The sequence below is a fragment of the Gadus chalcogrammus genome, chromosome 7 (assembly GCF_026213295.1).
Source record: "Gadus chalcogrammus isolate NIFS_2021 chromosome 7, NIFS_Gcha_1.0, whole genome shotgun sequence".
Classification (NCBI taxonomy): domain Eukaryota; kingdom Metazoa; phylum Chordata; class Actinopteri; order Gadiformes; family Gadidae; genus Gadus; species Gadus chalcogrammus.
The window spans coordinates 21,303,072-21,321,497 of record NC_079418.1 but is presented as its reverse complement, the minus strand read 5'-3'; the positions used below and the strand labels follow the sequence as shown (position 1 = coordinate 21,321,497).

The 18,426-nt window shown below is 47.3% G+C and overlaps 1 protein-coding gene across 1 annotated transcript; it reads right to left on the bottom strand.

Moving 5' to 3' along the window:
• Window positions 1-686: 686 nt before the first annotated feature.
• sptbn4a (spectrin, beta, non-erythrocytic 4a) lies at window positions 687-18,255 on the bottom strand. The gene is made up of 20 exons (XM_056594834.1): window positions 18,167-18,255; window positions 17,669-17,825; window positions 10,275-10,538; window positions 9,682-9,909; window positions 9,365-9,454; window positions 8,608-8,886; window positions 7,962-8,092; window positions 7,431-7,635; window positions 6,754-6,999; window positions 6,106-6,240; window positions 5,558-5,841; window positions 5,108-5,246; window positions 4,769-4,853; window positions 4,319-4,530; window positions 2,415-3,928; window positions 2,197-2,257; window positions 1,840-2,108; window positions 1,427-1,597; window positions 1,219-1,261; window positions 687-986 (listed from the first exon to the last, which is right to left on the bottom strand). The coding sequence occupies exons 2-20, from the start codon at window positions 17,789-17,791 to the stop codon at window positions 687-689; spliced, it is 4,779 nt and encodes a 1,592-aa protein (XP_056450809.1). The 5' UTR covers window positions 17,792-17,825; window positions 18,167-18,255.
• Window positions 18,256-18,426: the final 171 nt, after the last annotated feature.

Below are 18,426 nucleotides of genomic sequence, written 5' to 3'. Positions count from 1 at the left end.
AATGTCAGAGAGGGATTAGTATACAGATGTGGTGAGTGTTTAAGGTGCAGAGATGCCTGGAATAGGTGGATGTGACGAATCATCAGTTCATATTTGCAACATTTTCTTTTTTTTTCTTCTTCCGTTTCCCCCTTTCTTTCTCTAATGAAAGAGAAGAAATAACCAAAAAAAGTATATTGCTTGAAAAAAAAAAGGTTTTTTTTCTTTTTAACACCGTGAGACATTTCATTCGCTGCTTCTCAGGTTGTCTAGGTGGACAAAGCGTTACATTATCAGTCAAAGATACATACAGGGGGATGCGGTGAAACCAGTCCCAAGAGATTCAGGGTCAATGATGTAACGAGAAAGTGACTTAGTCGCCACAAGGGAACTCTTAGTAGATCCACCGGCAGAGGACACCAGGCAAGCAAGGATGTACTGCCTGCTTTGACTGGGAGAAACTGGAAAGGCCAGTCTTTCACAGTAACAATAGTCAGTCTGAGGACCTCAGTGTGTTCCGGTGCTGTGGAAAGGGGGAAAAAACAAAAACAAAAGGACCACACCCCCTCGCAGCAACAACCCTCTTCCAACACCCATTCCCCATTCTCCTCCCCTCTCACCCCGCCCGATCCATCTCTAGCATTCGCCCTCTTGCTGTCATTGGGGGGTGTAAAGTTAAAAAAAGGGAATTGGGAACGTCGCTCCACTCATTTGCTCTTGCCGGACGTGCTGGATCCCCCCGCGCCCCCTTCCGCTTTGTCGGCGATCTCCGAAGTGTCCAGCTTCTCCGAGCCCTCGCCCTTCTCCGATCTCTCCTTCTCTGACCTGTCCTCGCCCTCCACAAACTCGGAGCGCTCGGATCGCGCGTCCGCGTCACCCTCCGACTTCTCCTTGCGCTCCGAGCGGTCAGGGTCCGTGCAGGACGTCCCCGGCTTGTCCCACCCGGCCATCTGCTCGTGCTCCTCCAAGCTGGTGGTGATGTTCGCTGTCCAGGTTTTCATGTCCTCCTAGCGGGGGGGGGGGTGAGACCATGAGATGGGAATAGATTTAGCGGTTTGCAAGGATTTCACTGAATAGGTCAAACTTGGGCCTGTAATTAATTAGAGAAGGAACCCCTTTTCGCCTTTTTACCGGCACCTTGTCTACTTCTTCTAAGTGGGTCATGTTCATGAGGCATGACTACTTTCTAGTAGGAGGCTGTTACTACATTCGCATGTTCCGACAGTTCTATTTTCTTACCTCATCTTTTGCATGGAATACGAAGTTGGTTGTATCATCGATTCTGTTGCAGGGTAACAAAGGGGGAAATTTTCAGATCATTTGGATTCTTCATTCTTGAATGTAACAATTTAACAATTTGTCTTAGCCTTATAACTCGTAACAATCTGCCTATGTCAATTCAAAATTTGTGAATAATATTGATAGAAAAGCTTGATCGTTTTCTTACTGGAGGACAAAGACATTCTTCTTCTTCTTGTAGCCAATGGTGGGGTCAAATGAACAGTTGGAGAGGTCAATAGGCGCCTCGCTGTTGTACGTTGTGGTGCGATACCTCCCGTCCTTATAAAAGGTAAGTTTTCCATCGATCAACACGCAGTACACGTTCATCCAGGACTTGCTGTAAAGAAGAAATCAAACAAATTTAAAAAGCATTACTCAGGAGAAAAGCAAGTAACCTTGGGGAAAGTAATAGAATAATTAGTTGATTGTCTATTGTAAAACATCATTTTATTTTCAAGATTCCGTGATTGAATCAGGATTTATTATACAATATTAAGATAGATGAATAAAAATATATCAAACAAGAAGTTTTTATACGACTCGTTCAATGACCCACAGATTGAGAAGCCCTGGCCATACCTGTTGGGGCTCCTCTGTTGGGCTTCCAGGTCAGAGGCGGTGGCCGTCTTGCGGTAGAGGAAGCCCTCATTGTGGGCAGTGTGTGAGGGCGGCTGGGGCGTCGTCGGGGCACCGGTTGCCGGGGCTGAGCGGGACCGCCTGGACTCCTCAGGTTCCTTCGGACGGGGCCTCCTCCTTGGCTTGGGGCGGTCTCGAGCACGAGGTCGCCCGTCGAAGCGAGTCACAGGCGCAGAGAGGCTGCTACCGGGTCTGTAGTTTTCTCCCCGGGCCTGAGGGGTTAGGAGAGGAGACGAGTGTGTCACTTAGGTCCTCCCCCAAAAGAGAAGAGGTGTCGTTGGTTGTCACAGTATGACTCACCTCTGCTGCCTCTCTCTCTTGCACCTGCTCCACGATCTCAGCCATAGTTGCCCTTTTCTCCCTGTAGCATCCACGGAGACAAGTTACTCACAATACATCAGTACAACATCAGGTAATGGGGTCATTTTGGCCAGTGCCAAAAATGCCCCCTTTTAGGATAAACTTGTGAGCAGTTGAACCTTCCTGCCACAGACAATGCTAGCTGGCCCACCACTCACCCTGAGCGCTTGTCGTCGCCCTTCACTGAGCCGTCCTTCACTGAGCCCTCCAAGTCGCTGGAGTCCTGCCTCTGAAGCCGCGGCTTGCCATTCCCTTCCTGTTCGCTGGAGGACTGCCTCTCCACGCGCCTCCGGTAGCGCTCCTGCCGGACGATCATGGGCAGCTCATTAAGCCGGGCCTGGATCTCTTGCTCGCTGGATGTCTGCCTTCCCAGCTTGTACTCCCTTTCCCTCCTCAGGTGGTCCATCTGGGGGTCGGAGCGGCTGCCGCGGGGGTCCCGCTGTAGCCTGCCGTGGAGGAGATCCAGTCCAGACTCTGGACACATATCCGCCATGGGGATGTCCCCGTACTGTTCCCTCTGCATTCTGCTGGCCTCCAGCAGGGGGTTCACTGCCTTGTGGATGTGATTGATCCTGGGCTGCAAGTCTGCCTTAAGGTGCTGCCATGCATACGCCATTTTAGGGTCCATGATACCGCCACTCTGAGCCAGGAATGCAGAGCTGCCCAGGCTCCCGCTGCCATAATGATTTTGTGCTAGATAACCCGAACTGCCCATTCCTGCACTACTTTGATAATTTTGCGCCATGAGAACTCCACTTCCCATATTTTGCTGTGCCAGATATCCCGTACTACCTACATTTTGCTGCTGCTGCTGCTGCTGCTGCTGCTGCTGCTGCTGCGCCAGATATCCTGAACTACCTAGATTAGGCTGTTGCTGTGCCAGATATCCAGAACTTCCCATATTTTGCTGTGCCAGATATCCCGAACTGCCTACATTTTGCTGCGGTGCCAGATATCCTGAACTACCTAGATTTGGCTGTTGTGCCAAATAGCCAGAACTACCTAAATTATGCTGTTGTGCCAAATAGCCAGAACTTCCCATATTCTGCTGTTGTGCAAGATACCCAGAACTGCCCATGTTTTGCTGCTGTGGTAGATAGCTTGACTCCCTTCCTAGACTGCCGCTGCTATGTTTTGGAACTATGTGACTAGAACCCTCAAACCCGCCACTGCCTTGGTAGTTGTGCATGAGGGAGCCTGAGCTGCCTACAGACACAGCATTGAGTCCAAGGTAGCCCGAACCCTCGGCACCTCCTCCAGTTTGATGGTTTACTCCCAGGTAACCAGAGCTCTCTCCTCCAACACTTTGGGGGTTCAACCCTGAGTAGCCGGGGCTATCTCCGACCCCAGCTGCCGCCAGGTGGTTCATGCCGAGGTAAGAAGAACCCTCCGGCTTCCTGCCACATTGCTGATCCATTCCATGGTAGTTGGATCCATTCAGGACCGGGGAGTAGCTGGCCATCGCCGTGGCCAGTCTCTGGGATGCAGACGTGGCAGCCAGCTCTAGATTGCTCTGCATGGGCTTGGGCTCAATGTGGGCTTGGACTGTCTGCCTAAGGTAAGAGGAGGCCGCACTGGAGGACGGGAGGCTGGACGTCAGACAAGACAGGGGGAACATCCGTCGGCTAGACAGCGGAGTGGTCTTTTGCTCCTCTTCTTTTTTCTTCTCTGCCTAAATGGTGTTTGAGGAAAACAATAACAGGGCATGAACCCAGTAGAAGGTGAGGGAAATTATGTACAAAAGAAATGTGCAGTGCTAGATTAAAAACAATATGTATAATCCCACACAGATGTAATGCCTGCTTCATTAGATAGCATACAATGGAGCAAGTGCCAGTGCAAATGGGAAACCGCAAACAAGGGTGCGCAGCATGTAACAAAGGTCACAAAACAAATTCAAGCCCACGATGGTGCTAGCGCACAGCATGCACCCTTGCCTGCTAAGCTAACAGGACACCCCAAGGTCAGGTGTTGCTTTTCTTCCTATTCCCTTTTCTATTTCCAATAGCTGTGCTAAATGATTCCAGCACATGATAGACTGTCAATCTACAGTCAAGCTTACTGCGGAAAGCTGGCGTAGCGAGCTGAAGCGTTCTTTCCAGGTTACGGCAGCCTTGCGGAAAGCCTCATGGCGGAGAATGAGCTGCTCAACTTCGTCTGTTAGGGCCTGGGTCTCTCCTCCTTCCGGAGCTTTGGCGGAGATGAGCGGCTCCTTGGCCGTCAGCCAGGCCTCCGCCTTCACTGTCTCCTGGGCAAACTTGAACATCTCCTGCTCTGTAAGAGACATCGCACACAAACGTCCCATCACAAACATGTGACCGTAGATGGTACTATATGAATAGCTGTCTGGTGTTTGATATTAGAATATTGGATGTCGATATTATGGTTCAAACACTCATTGCGTTCGCAGTCATTTGCGTAGGTGAGAGGCTGTGTCTTTTAAATCCCTTGAATGTATACTCAAAGAGCATTCACTGTTTATCTTTAGTGAGTGATCTTTAGTGTTACTCACTGCGTAGAAGTCTTTCCTGGTGTTTCTCCCATTTCTCAACCAGATCCTTCTGCTTGGCCAGGAGACTGTCAAGCTTCTCTTTTATCTGCCGGGGAGATATAGATCATGGCACTCATGGTCATAGCACTTGATGGCTACAATACAGCCAGCCAGGAATAAACCGTGTGAGCTTTTATTGTATGTACACTATTGATCTGTGATTGTAACGCTAGTGCTTTTATTTTTATACCTAATCACCCTTCAGGCACCAGCGTACGGAGTCGGATTTCTTGCAGAAGAATATCAACAAATGTATTTCAACCGGGTTCTAAATCAGGTGTTAAACTCTGCCCGACTGACCTCCTCAGCTGCAGGATTACCAGCAGCCAATAGGATCTTCCCCAGGTCGGCACACTGCTGTATGGTTTTACTGCGGTTGTCCATCTTGGCTTTCAGCTCTTGGTGTTGTTTCATCATCAGCTCCAGCATTGACACATCCCTGTGGCAGAACATGCAATACTAATCTAGAAACAGCAACAAAAACATGCTACATGGCTAATGCCAGCTGGACTCTTGGGTAATTGAATGGGTCATTCTTTGACGTTAAGGAGTCCATTACTGTTCTGTTGACTGCTATGTTAAAAAACAAAGATATTTGAAAAAAGAAAGGGTTCATTGGCTGAACCTTTACATTAACTTGGAGGAACACACAATAGTAAAGGGTGATTGTATAATATGGTCAGATTTTGTACACTAAGTAAATATTTAAATAAAGGGCTCAATTCCTCCCTTTTAACCAATTACTACAACCGAAGAAAGGAAATGGAGCTTTGCTGTGGCGTGAAGGCATACCTGGGTTCATCCCATCGGATCTGGCCCATGATGCCTTCCATCCACATGAGGTTCTCGCGCACCACCGAGAAGAACTGCACCTTGTCCGTCACCGAGGTCACCTGGACCCGGCTGGCCTCGCAGGAGGTCAGCAGCTGCCTCCACGCCTCCATCACCTCCATCTCTTTCACCATGATGGCCTCCGCCTTCTCCCCAGCATAGATGGTTCTCAGCTGGGCAGCGTTCTCCTGAAGCTGCCTTACCTGCAGCGAGAGGGGAAGGAGATGATTTAGGCTCAGTTCGAGCTATAAGATAAGCTTGTGAAAACCAGTGTGATCGGGAATATCTCAAAATAAGTCCGGGAAGACTCATTTCCTTAGCGGGATTTAAAATCTTTTAATTTGGATTTCAAGGATGTCAAGGCAAAATAATTGAGCGTGATGAGGTCTAATGTACACCTCCATACGTTATCTCCTTGCCTTTACTGGCTAGGGAATCGACATTGAACTGCGAGCCTGAGTGCACACCTGCGCGACGAGCAGTTGAAGGGCGTGCTCGAAGGAGTGCATGAGCCTCTGCAGGGTGGCTGGGTTGGCGATGCTGGCCTGGCACGCCCTCACCTCTGGCAGCTGCCTCATCTTCCCCGCGATCTGAGCCAAGACCTGGGGCACAGGATGGCATGATCATGCAAATCTTTATCATCATCGTCATCATCATCGCTTTTATAAATAGAAGCAGGACACGACGGCCTAGACGGGATACCTCTAACCGGACCAACGGATAAGGAGTAACTGAACCCCCTTTGGTCTAACATATTTACTACACTATTTAGCAACCATGTTAAAGACATTTCTACAGAAAAATCCATGGATATGATTCTATTTAAAAATGATTATTGGCATTACTAGCAAATGCTGGTAGGCAAAGTGAATCGAGACATCGATCATAAATATAAGGAAGGTCATCGGGTGCATGTGGGAGTGAGATATCTTTATCAATGATAATTTACAGGTAGGCTGGGGTCTTTAGGGCTCCAAACCCAGAACCTTTCGTCTGGTCCCTACCCCTAGACTCTATCTAGAATATCCTGTCCGGGATTATGACCAGGGTTGGTCTCTATGGACAGGAGAATCTGGTGGCTTCGACAGGGTGGATGGGACGCTACTTCCTAGTACCTCTTTGCAGTCTGTGAAGAACTTGTGCAACTGATGGGACGCGATCAGCATCTGCCTGCGCGTCTCCATCAGCTCCAGCAGGTCAGCCCAGGACTCGTTCAGCCCGTCCTTCCACTCGGCGATGGTGGCGGCGTCGGTGTGGCCCAGGTCGATCATCTCGTTCACCATCTTGTTCACCTGCTCCATCCGCTGCTGGCCCACGCTGTCCGTCTCCATGGAGAACTTGGTGAACTTCTCCTGAAGGACCTGAACCCAAATAAATGGCCACGTTCTGCGCTTAGCGACTATTCTTATTGTATTTAGTAAAAAAATGAAAAATGAGGCCTTCTGAATCCTACTGTGGTGTTATTTACACATTCAAGGGGACTTCCCTTGGTGCTGTAGGTCGAATATCTGTAATAACATACTCGGAAGAGTTTGTTCTTCTTCAAACCATATCTCTTATTTCATGTAAAGAAAAAAAGGACTTGATAAAAATACATGAATGAAAATGGAAAATAATCAAAAATAGAAAAAAACGTACAAGGAATAAAATGTATTATAAGATGCCGACTGACAGCAGATAGTTTAATAAGTGCTATGTTAATTAGTTATAATAATTCAATAGTCAAACATCAAAAGTGAGAGAACGTATTCTACTAAGCGACCAATGCCGCGTCGTCCTCTCGGACACCCACCGTGACGTCCTCCAGGTCGTGGCCCAGCTCGGTGGAGCTGGCCACCGACTCTCGCTCGGTGATCCACTTCTCCAGCTCCTCCACCTCCTTGTTGAGCTGGTACATCCAGTACTGCTGCTCCAGCTTGGTCTTGCGGTGCTCCACCATGTCCTTCAGGGAAACGTACAGCCGGTCTATGTGGGACTGCTGCTTGGTGATCTGCTGGCTGTTTGGACGCAGAGGAAGAATGCGACAGGACACGTCAAGTGTGCATCTTTAGAAGTGCATTCGATTGATAATGTCTGACTTCACATTCTTCACTCTACAAGATAGGGACAAAGTACAACTATTGTATGGTTCTCTGATAGACCTTTACGTCTCTGTGGTGGGTTTGTGTGACAAAATAGACATTTGATTGGAAGAGATAAAGAAATAAAGCATCCCTGCAATTGTCTCCACACTTAAAACACGAGTGGCCCGCTATCTGCCTACTGATGCTTAAAACAGCAGCACTGTCAACACCTGATCACTGGGATGTCCATTCCACATTACCTCTCTGGGTGCCCCAGTTCCAGCAGGCGTTGGCGTTGCTGGGACAGCATGCCTACTGTCTCTGCATACGTCTCCACGGTCTGCTCCAGGACCAGGTGTCCCTTAAGCAGCTGCAGAGTGCTCTCCTCATCCTGAAAACCAAGACAGCAACTTTAACAATTACGACCGAAACCAGGTGGCAGGCAACGCCACGACACAGCACCTGGTACTGTTTAACTGTTCTGAATATGATGGTCAGATTACAGCTTTTTAATTTAAGCTCCTTCTAGATGCTTCAGATCCTCTGGCCCTTGGCCTGCTTGTTGCTCGGGTGAAGAACCAAGACCGCCACCGAGGCAATGTTTGGTGTCTATGGTCCTCACCAATGGAACAGACAGCCGGTGGAGCAACCCAGTCTGTCGATATTTTCGGAAAACCTTACAATGTACATAATGTATGATAATGTACATCCTTCAAATCCAACTCCCCAATATAGCCCTTGTGTTTCAGACTTTAATCGATATTTAAAAGGATTTTTATTGTGATTATGTTTCCTGCGGTGTAGTTACCCTGTTGACCACCATGCTCTGCGGTGTTGCACCAAGAGCCATACATATGTTGAATGTTTGATTGAATTGATTGACAGGTGTGCTGGGCGGTTCCTTACGGTGCCCTTCTCCTCGTTGGCGACCTGCAGCTTCTGCCCGGACAGCCAGGACTCGACCTTGACGGCCTCGCTGTAGTACTGCTGTGCCTGCAGCACGGCGTCCAGCATCACAGACCGCCGCTCCGCCTCCAGCCGTAGCACCTCCCACAGCTGCCTCACGTGCCCCGCCCCCTCGCGCACAAAGTCCACCTCGGGGGTCCGCAGGGAGGCGATGATGCCCGCCCGGTCTAGCACCTCCTCCACCCGCGCACACCGGCCCGTCAGCTCCCTCTGGAGGGTCTGGGGAAGGACGACGATCAAGGCGTGAGTGAGTGGCGGGCGGGAGGCGTTTCAACGGAACGCTTGGTGAATGTTGTGGGGTCTGATGATTTCATTTTGCGTGTGCGGTTAGGGTTAGGCTAGTGTTAGTGGGTCTGATGATTTCATTTTGCGTGCGCGGTTAGGGTTAAGGCTAGTATTAGTGGGTCTGAGGATGTTTTGCGTGTGCGGTTAGGGTTAAGGCTAGTATTAGTGGGTCTGAGGATGTTTTGCGTGTGCGGTTAGGGTTAATGCTAGTATTAGTGGGTCTGAGGATTTTTTGCGTCTGCGGTTAGGTTTAGGTTTCTGTTAGTGGGTCTGATTATGTATTTTTGCATGTGCGGTTAGGGATAAGGTTAGCGTAAGTGGGTCTGATGATGTCGTTTTGCGTGTACGTTAAGGGTTAAGGTTAGTGTCAGTGGGTGGTTGAAATGAGGGGGTTTCAATAAGGCCGTCTCACCTGGTTCTTTTTCACATGCTGCTGTACACTTTGCAGGTTGTTGCCGTACTCCTTAGAGGACGCCAAGGGAAGCCTCTCTTGAATCCACAGCTGCAAAAAGAAATAAAAGGTGGTTTGGGTTTTTGTCGCGAAAAATCAAGTTGCACACTGTATATCTATTTCCACGATTGATCTGATTACCCTCAAACACAAGACATAGCGTGGGGTGGTGTTACGGTATGCGGATAGACATAGCAAAGAGAAGACAAGATGCAGAGGGGAAAACAGTAAGTAAAGTGTAGGGAGCAGGCGGGATTGGAAGGACTGCTGCTGCTCACTATCTCATCCTCCAGGTCCTGAGCCACTTGGTGCATCTCCTTGGACGCCAGCAGGATGCGGCGTCTCTCCTTCAGGGGCTCAATGAGCCGGACGATGCGTGTCTCCACCACGCCTGACTGCTCTCCGCCTTCCCTGTTGCCGGCCACCCGCTGGGGCAGGCACACTCCCTGCAGGCTGCCCAGATCGCTCACATCCTTGTATATGTCCCCGATCTGGGACTCCATGGTCTGAGCCAGGAGGCGGAGGAGGAATAAAAGGGAAGAACGTCATGTGAGCCGAAAAGACAAAGGGAGGCGGTCAACGACTTAATACAAAACATGTTTCGGATACTTGATATCATCGACTTTCAATGTTGTGTAAGGGGGTCTCTTCCTATTATTAGCGTATAAAAAATGATACGCTAATACCGGCCCTTTGGAAGGTACATTATAAGCAACATTTATACAGGGAGAGTATAAAGAAATGAATGCATCATGGATATCAAATACAAAATGTTGTTGAACTCTGATTTCCTGCGGTACTATGTACCACACTGGGATATACTGGCTGTGGGACTATAGTTAAGACTACCGTTGAGGCCTCAGTGGATCACCTGGAATTTCTGCAGCTGCTCATTGAAGGTGGGCAGGTGGTGTGCCTGCTCCAGCTGGGGGGGCTGGCGCTCCAGGTGAGACAGCTGGCTGTCCAGGTCCGAGTAGCTCTTGACCGCCGGCTCCGGCTTGTTGTTCTCAAAGAGCTGCCGGGCCTTGGCCTTGGTGGTCCGCTCCAGGTCGGACCAGCACTCCCGGATCTCCTCCAGCTTCTGCTGCACCACCGGCCGCAGCTCTGGCTTCTCCTGGATCAGGTCCTGGCCCTCCTGGGGACACACGGGCATGTGTTGGACCATGTCATGGTTCATGGTTCATGGTGCTCTGCTGCAGTTCGATTCAGTGTTCGATTCAGTTCGATTATGGATTGCTACATCGGTAGCCTCCTTCAAGTGGAGCTTACATCATCAGTTGTTTCAGTGTTGAGTGTTATTTATCGTAGCTACGCGTACACTGGTTAATGTCAGGTCTAGCTTAAAGCGAGGCTTCCCATGCACCCAGCTGTCCTGCATGTCTTCAGTTGGTTACAATCACATCCCCCATGTGTGTGAATTGCCAAGTGGCTGTGCAGGACTATCCGCACAGCAATGCAGCACAGATTTAGACCATACTGAATACATTCAAACCATAATGAGTAGTAGTTGCCATTCGGACGACATCTTTCTCAAATGACACTAGGGCAACCGCCATTTTAACTACCATTAAACCCACCTACCTACAAGGGAAATCCACTAATTTCATGAACAAAATAATTTTGTTACACAATTTTTTAACAGATTGTGAAGATAATGAAAAAGAATAGTAGCCAAAATGTATATTAGTATATTAGGATTGGACTCCCTATCACACAGCACACACATAGATAAAGACAACCATCCACTCGTAATCATGCATGAACCAAATCCTCCCTCCTCGTGTTCGATGGCATATGGTCATTTCAAGCTGCCTCATACGGGAGCATTGCCCATGGTGTGAGGTGGACCAGGAGAATGTGTCATTTTCTTTTGCGTTTATGTGCTCTCACTGGCTCTTGTCCAGTTCCCTGAAATAGAACTGTAGCAGTGTACCCTCCCTGTCTCAGACCTGGGCAAAAGGCGGTGCTTTTATCATGAGTGGTTCCACATTTTAATGGAGAGAATCTTAAACGTGCATGGTGCTTTAATGATGGATGAGAACCACGGAGTCAGTGAATACCTTTAGTGGTTTAAATCGTACAGTAACGTGAGAGCCTATTATAACAGGAGAATATCTTGACTTCGAGAATGCTTGTGTGCTTGTGATTCAGCTGTGTTTGCGTGCTACGGATACAATGCTGCATGTACCGAACATATCTGCTCCTACACTGAATCCGTCTCCCCAAATTCTCCTTGTTTTCTGCATTTTTCCAGGCGAGCTGGACCTGTCCTGTGGCTTTCATATTGCTGTGCTGCATTCCTCCACTTGGCACAGGCTCTCTGCTTTACTGCTGCTAGCGCTCACTCTCTCATCCCTCTCTCTCTCTCTCTCTCTCTCTCTCTCTCTCTCTCTCGCTTTCTCTCTCTCTCTCCCGCTCTCTCTCTCTCTCTCTCGCTCACTGCTTACTCGTCTCAGACTCTCTCTCACACCCTCCCTCCTCGCTCTCTCTCTCTCTCTCATAATGCAGAGCCAGCAAAACGCAGGTTTCTCCATTTCTTTTCCAACCCTTTCTCACTCTCTCTGTCCCTCTGTCTCTCTCCCCCCTCTCTCGCTCTCTTGTCTCTCTACTCTTCAGGCTTTACTGACACACAGGGCGATGGAAAAGGAAATCATAGAAGCGATGGAGAGGGAAAGAGTTAAGGTAAAGAAACGGGCGGAAAAAATGGTGTATAGCACAGAAAATGCTGTATCTGCTGTGGGCGGTTCAGTTCAGTTAGGATTGAAAAAGGAAGAGGAGAATACATCCGACATAACCTGCACATAGCGCAGTATTTCCTCAACAACCAGAAGAAACGGTGCTATTCTCGTAGCATTGTGTCGCCAACACACTGCAGGCTCGCTTGAGCCGCCGGTACAGATCAGTGAAAGGGCGGGTGCCATTAAATGGCTTGTTTTACAATGTTGGCACAAACACGCATTCCAGAGTCAGGCATAAAAGTGACAGTATGCAGCAGATTGTATTGGCTGCTGGAAGAAGTATGCTATCGCCAATGCAGCTGCTATGCAAATGAAGTGATGAATGCAGGAAAAAAATGCTTAGATATTCTTACAGAAGCCCACATGCAGTAGAACCTGCATGAGCCCAACTTCAGACGCCCAATAAGAATTGCAATGGGTAAGCATAATGAAAAAAAAAACGGATCAGTGGACCATAGCAGAATGTTATACTGCAAGTAATAAACTTTTTCAAACCGGTACTTTTATTTGGATCTTTTTAAACGATTATTGATATTTGTGTACAGTTAAGATTGAAAGAAGAATGAGAGAACAGTGAGACAGTGAGACACTCCTACTCCTCTACATAGTACAAGCATAATTAAATTGTTTTCTATTTTATGTATTTTTACTGAGTTCATATCGATCTATGGCTCAACCAAAGGTCCATAGCAGTGGCATAACACAGTAATGTGGAATTTTAAGTGTGTATGATTCAGCATATTGTACACGATTTCGATATCATAACAAATTCTGGGAAAGGGTTTGGCCTTGATCATTTCTAATGCACTAAAAGTCTACATGTAATTCGGCCATATAAAACAGATTTTATTGGTTATACAAATAATTATATTTCTTTATGAGCACCTTTGGTTATGGCACATTTTACATGAGGATTGATTTAGTGTACTGTAGAGGGATCCATCCTATTGGATATTTCCAACCATACAAATAAATGCATTTATATGTGTCTAGGGAATGTGGTCCATATTAGTAACATGAGAGATCCCTCTTGCGTTGCAAGGCAGAGAAATCAGACACGGTGGACATGTCCTGACAGAAGAAGAACAATAGCAGTACCATTGAATAGAAGAAAGTGTAATTGATACGTCATCATTCTAAAATTAAATATATGAATGAAAATGGCTCGGAAGCATCCCCTTTTCCTCAGATCTCACCTGACCACGTGGAACTGATAAATAATACAATGGAGACACTAGGAAACACAGAAGAAAGCTCTGATATATTCAAAGCTACAAATAGACATAACAAATAAAAACAGAACGATAAAGCATGGCCTTTCCCAACATTCATATTGAAAAGGTTCTGACGTATGACTGGGTTGTCCGTTTAAGTTTTAAAAAGCTTGGGGAAAGGTAGGAAAATGGATATAAAGAATAAAATGTTCTACATGTATAATAGCAACCTGGTACGATCTAACTTTCCATCAACTTTAAATAAGCTGCGTAGGATATCTCTCTTATTCTATCTATCACAATCATGTGTTCTCAATAAAGAGAGCAAGAGTCAACAGGGTAACTGGATATCATCAATTTCAACCCTCAGCAGTTTAACATGCTTCCTCTGTTGAGGTTAACATGATACTCGATAAGTAAACAGTTCTTCCGGTTTCAACGAAAAGAAAATCCTACATTACAGTAGCTACACAGTTTTCAACGACCATTATCGATCCATCAAGTATTACCGCATAAATTTGGTTGGGAGGGGGGAGGGGCATTCATTGTCAATAAGATCGGGAACATAAAACCCTATTAGCTCATTATCTGGTTCAAAGCCCTTGAGCTAGACAGACTGATCCACGACATGGCAGTGTGTTTACAGAGGCATTTCCCTCCCAGAGCCGGTTGTAGAGCACTAGCTTTGGCACAAGGTCAACCCTAGATTCTCCCACTGTACCAGAACAGCGTCTTCTCCTTACTGTGGCCATAGAGGTTGAAGCACAAACACTCCCAAAAGCACACATAGTTCTCCAATGGCCGACGGAAGGGCGCAACGTCATGTTCTCTCTCTCTCTCTCTCTCTCTCTCTCTCTCTCTCTCTCTCTCTCTCTCTCTCTCTCTCTCTCTCTCTCTCTCTCTCTCTCTCTCTCTCTCTCTCTCTCTCTCTCTCTGTCTCTCTCTATTCTCTCTCTCTCTTGCTCTCTCTGTCTCTCTCTCTTTCTGTCTATCTCTCTCTGTCTCTCTCTCGATCTCTCTCTCTCTGTGTCTCAGGTGACGACAAAGAGAGAGATGGGGAGGGATGGGAGGGACCAAGGGAGGCAGCTAAGAGCTAAGGGACGTTAGCATGGAGACTAAGCTAGGTCCCTGTAGGACACACGAGAGACAGGGGCACTGGATAACCACGCTCAGCTCGTTAGCTCCCTGGTAGCAATGTTATTAATTGTGGCAGCCATCTTCTCTCCCTGCTCTCAGGGTGTCACTCAAATCCGGCTTCAGGTGTCTGGTGTCTGGCGTTAAAGGTTATACGTGAATACGCTGATGATTCAGAAGCCGAGCAGTATTCTGTTTCAATACCGTGTCCATCGCATGTTATGCAGAGATCTGATTCCTATCAGTATCCACATGTGTAGGCCTATGTTATTTTCAGTTTGAATGCAGGCCATTCTTTCTATATTTCTAGTATCTTTCTAAGTATGGTATGTGTACGTTATAGACAATTTTATATATAATAGTACATTTAAAATAAAAGGATATTTAAAAACAGGATTTTATAATTATTTGTCATATTTTAACACATCCTACCACACCCAGCTGTCACTGTCTCTACAACCCGCTAGCATTGAGGGAAAACTAATATCCACATATTTACAGGATATATAAAAGATATGTTATTGCTTCAAGTGGCACAATTATCTTATGAGCCGTTAGGCTATAAAAAGATGGTTCCCATAATGTTGTTTGGTTACCAACACATCGTTTTTGGAATTTAATGGAAATAACAAGCTATCTTATTTTCGGGAAAAAACTGAAAGATGATAGAACTATTATTTTATACAAACTAACTAGCCTTAGACTTAGACTAAAATAAATGCAGGGGGTGATGGATTATGTGTCTGTGCAGGAATAGTGTTGCATAATTCGGTTATCATTGGTAAAATATTCACAATTTATCACTCCTAGTAGATCATTGGTATCAGAGCATCGATAAACATTACACGAGACACTAAGACCTTTTGGATTCACCTACAGATCGACTGCCAGTCCACAGGGCATCAAATGATTGGCTACTGGCACATGGGAAGTGATTTGGTCACCTTAACTAATCAGAAGGAGGGTTACTGTGTAAGCCAGATGAGAATGCAGCAACAAATTATAAAAAATGTAGCAACATAAACAGCAGCACATGGACAGACATAATTTGGGTTTATGTTTACTGGGAATCAAGGGCATTAGGCCTCCAGTTAAACAAAGCGCTGTCTCAACTGGCACCTGGGGACCAGCAAGACTTTAAGTTGCCCCGCCGCCGTTAATTTGTTATGGATAACAAAATAGGAAGATGGACCACTGAACCTTTGTTTTAACAGGGGGATGTATTCAAGACGATTGACCAGCATGTCAAAGAATGAATGCCACACAAATTATACATGTATCTTAAAAATAGACTATTTTTTGGGGGTGCCAGACAACTAACTAGTATTATAAATACTGTAATAGCTATCAGAAATGTAACCAATTAGTCTATGAGACAGTAAACAAGAAATGGTCGACTGCAGATGATGAACATTGAAGCATTGGTAGTTTACTAATTAATCTGAATACATATTTAAGGGCCAGGTGTGGATTATTTTCAACGTATTAAATTGAACAAATAATAAGAACATTATGATAGTAAGACATTTAATTTAGCAAGTATTTACAAACCAAACTTGATAGCTGTTGGCACACATTGAAAGGACTGGAAATGCATGAATGTCTGTAATATTTGTGTAAATACCCTCAATAAATGTGTGATGTATCAGCACTGTTTGTTTTCCCAATACTCACATTTGAATGCTAGCAATAAACCATATTCACATGGCCTATTTCATAGTTTATGAGGATGCTGATTGATGGATGATGACAAACTCTGAAAGAAATATATAGGGCTTAAATGTTACAGAAAATATAACCATTTTAACCTAAAGTTATGTTGCTGATACTTGTATCATTAGGTTAAAATGCTTCAACATATGATGTTTGTGAATTCCAAGATGGCGTCCAACAGAATAAAACCGATAGAAAGCCAGCACAGTTGAGACACATCCCAGCAGGGCAGATCAACAACAAAATGTTGCGGTAACTTGGTTTTAGGCCTTGTCCTGACTAAAACCACACATAATATAAATATGCATAGAAACGATCACTGTTTTTCTCCTCTACTGTTATGACTAGCATGAGTCATCCACCGGGGTTACAATGCAATTGGATATTCTTGCATTTACCTCCTCGTCAGCATATCATTTTCACACAAGAGAAGCAATACGTTTTGTGCTGTATCAGAAACATGTTCCAAGCCATTGACTGAAATCAAGCATCATTAATCATCAACCATTTACATCTGAAACCCCCCCCCCCCCACACACACACACACACTCAAACACACACACACACAATCCTCCAGCCTAGTTAAGGCACAGGGTTTCCACAGATGTCGTTTTGCTCTCCCAGGTTTGCAATGCACCATGGGTACACAGGAGAAGACGAACAAAAAATGGATCTAGGATTATTTGTTTGTAAGTGGATTCCCCTCAGATCAGGTAAAGATCACAGTAACTACACGATCATCACCGGGTGGTGCATACCCTTATGTCTTATGCTGATTTAGTAAAAAAAAAAACACTCCCTCCCTGCTCACAGAGATCTCGTCTCTACGGTGGCTACATAACCATCCAATGACATCCATCCAGCACCCCACCCCCTCGTACTGACAGAGCCCTCGTGTGTGTGTGTGTGTGTGTGTGTGTGTGTGTGTGTGTGTGTGTGTGTGTGTGTGTGTGTGTGTGTGTGTGTGTGTGTGTGTGTGTGTGTGTGTGTGTGTGTGTGTGTGTGTGTGTGTGTGTGAGGGAAATCAAAGAAATGTCCCATCTCATCACCTGTGCCCCGGTCGACACCCAGCACAGCTGCTCTGACAGTCATAACCTTGAGCCTGCCATGCTGGATGTCCCCGGGAAGCGTGTGATGTAACCAGCGGAGAGCGATGACACCCCTCCTCTCCCCCATTCTCACCTATTTTCCTTTTCCACCTCCACCGCACCCAACAAGCAAAAAACCCAACTCCCCCATCCCCCGCCGCCACCAGCCCCACCACCCCCGATCCCTCACAACCTCTCACCCCCCCCCCTTTACCCCACCTCCACTACCGCCAGCACCAACACCCCTCCATCTCTCCGACACACCGGTTCTCTGACCTCTCAAGCACCCCCCCCAAACCCCCATCCCCCCTTCACACCCCCATCCCCCCCTCCCATCCCCCCCCCGGAGAAGCCCCCCGCGGTTTCGACTCCACTCACCTGCTCTATCTTGGCCAGCCATTCCTTGTTGCGGGCCAGCTCGGCCATGAAGGCCTGGTGCTTCAGCCATTTCCTGTGCAGCTTCTGAGCCTCGTCCCTCGCCGTGTCTCGGGCCATAAGCATCTTCTCTTCCCGCCCGCTGTCCCCAATCACTCAGCTGAGGGGGAGACAAAAATAGCCACCATCAGGAGCCCGTGCCTGAGCCAGCCCCGCGTTCTCTCCACTCTCACCCTCTCTCTCTTTCCCTCGCTCTCCCTCCCCTCTCTCTCTCTCTCTCTCGCAGGACGTCCTGCCTGCCTCCCACCTACACGAGAACGCCGAGCCACTCTGGCTCAGTGCTGCAGGGGCCTGGGGTACCTGTGCAGTCACCAACCACCCACCCAACCAGCCCCCACCCTCTACCCCCCCTTCCACTACCAGCACCCACCACCAACCAGACACCCTCTTCTGGTGAGAGAGAGAGAGAAAACTCCCCCCCAAAAAACACAAGCTATGCACCTCAGAAGTACAGCAGCAGTGGTAGCGGTGCGATGGGAGCAGTCAAGCCCTTCCGCTGGGTGGTCGCTGGGTCCTCATGCCCCACACGTTCACGGCTCTTGCAGTGCTAGTGCTGCAGTGCCTGCTAGCCCCGTCTCAGAGAAAAGGGAAACAACAACCGCGGAAAATAGAGGGAACTGCGCCAACGGCAACACCAGTAAAGGATGACACACGCACACACAGACGCATCCAGCGATTCCTCGTTTCACCTGGGATTTAGG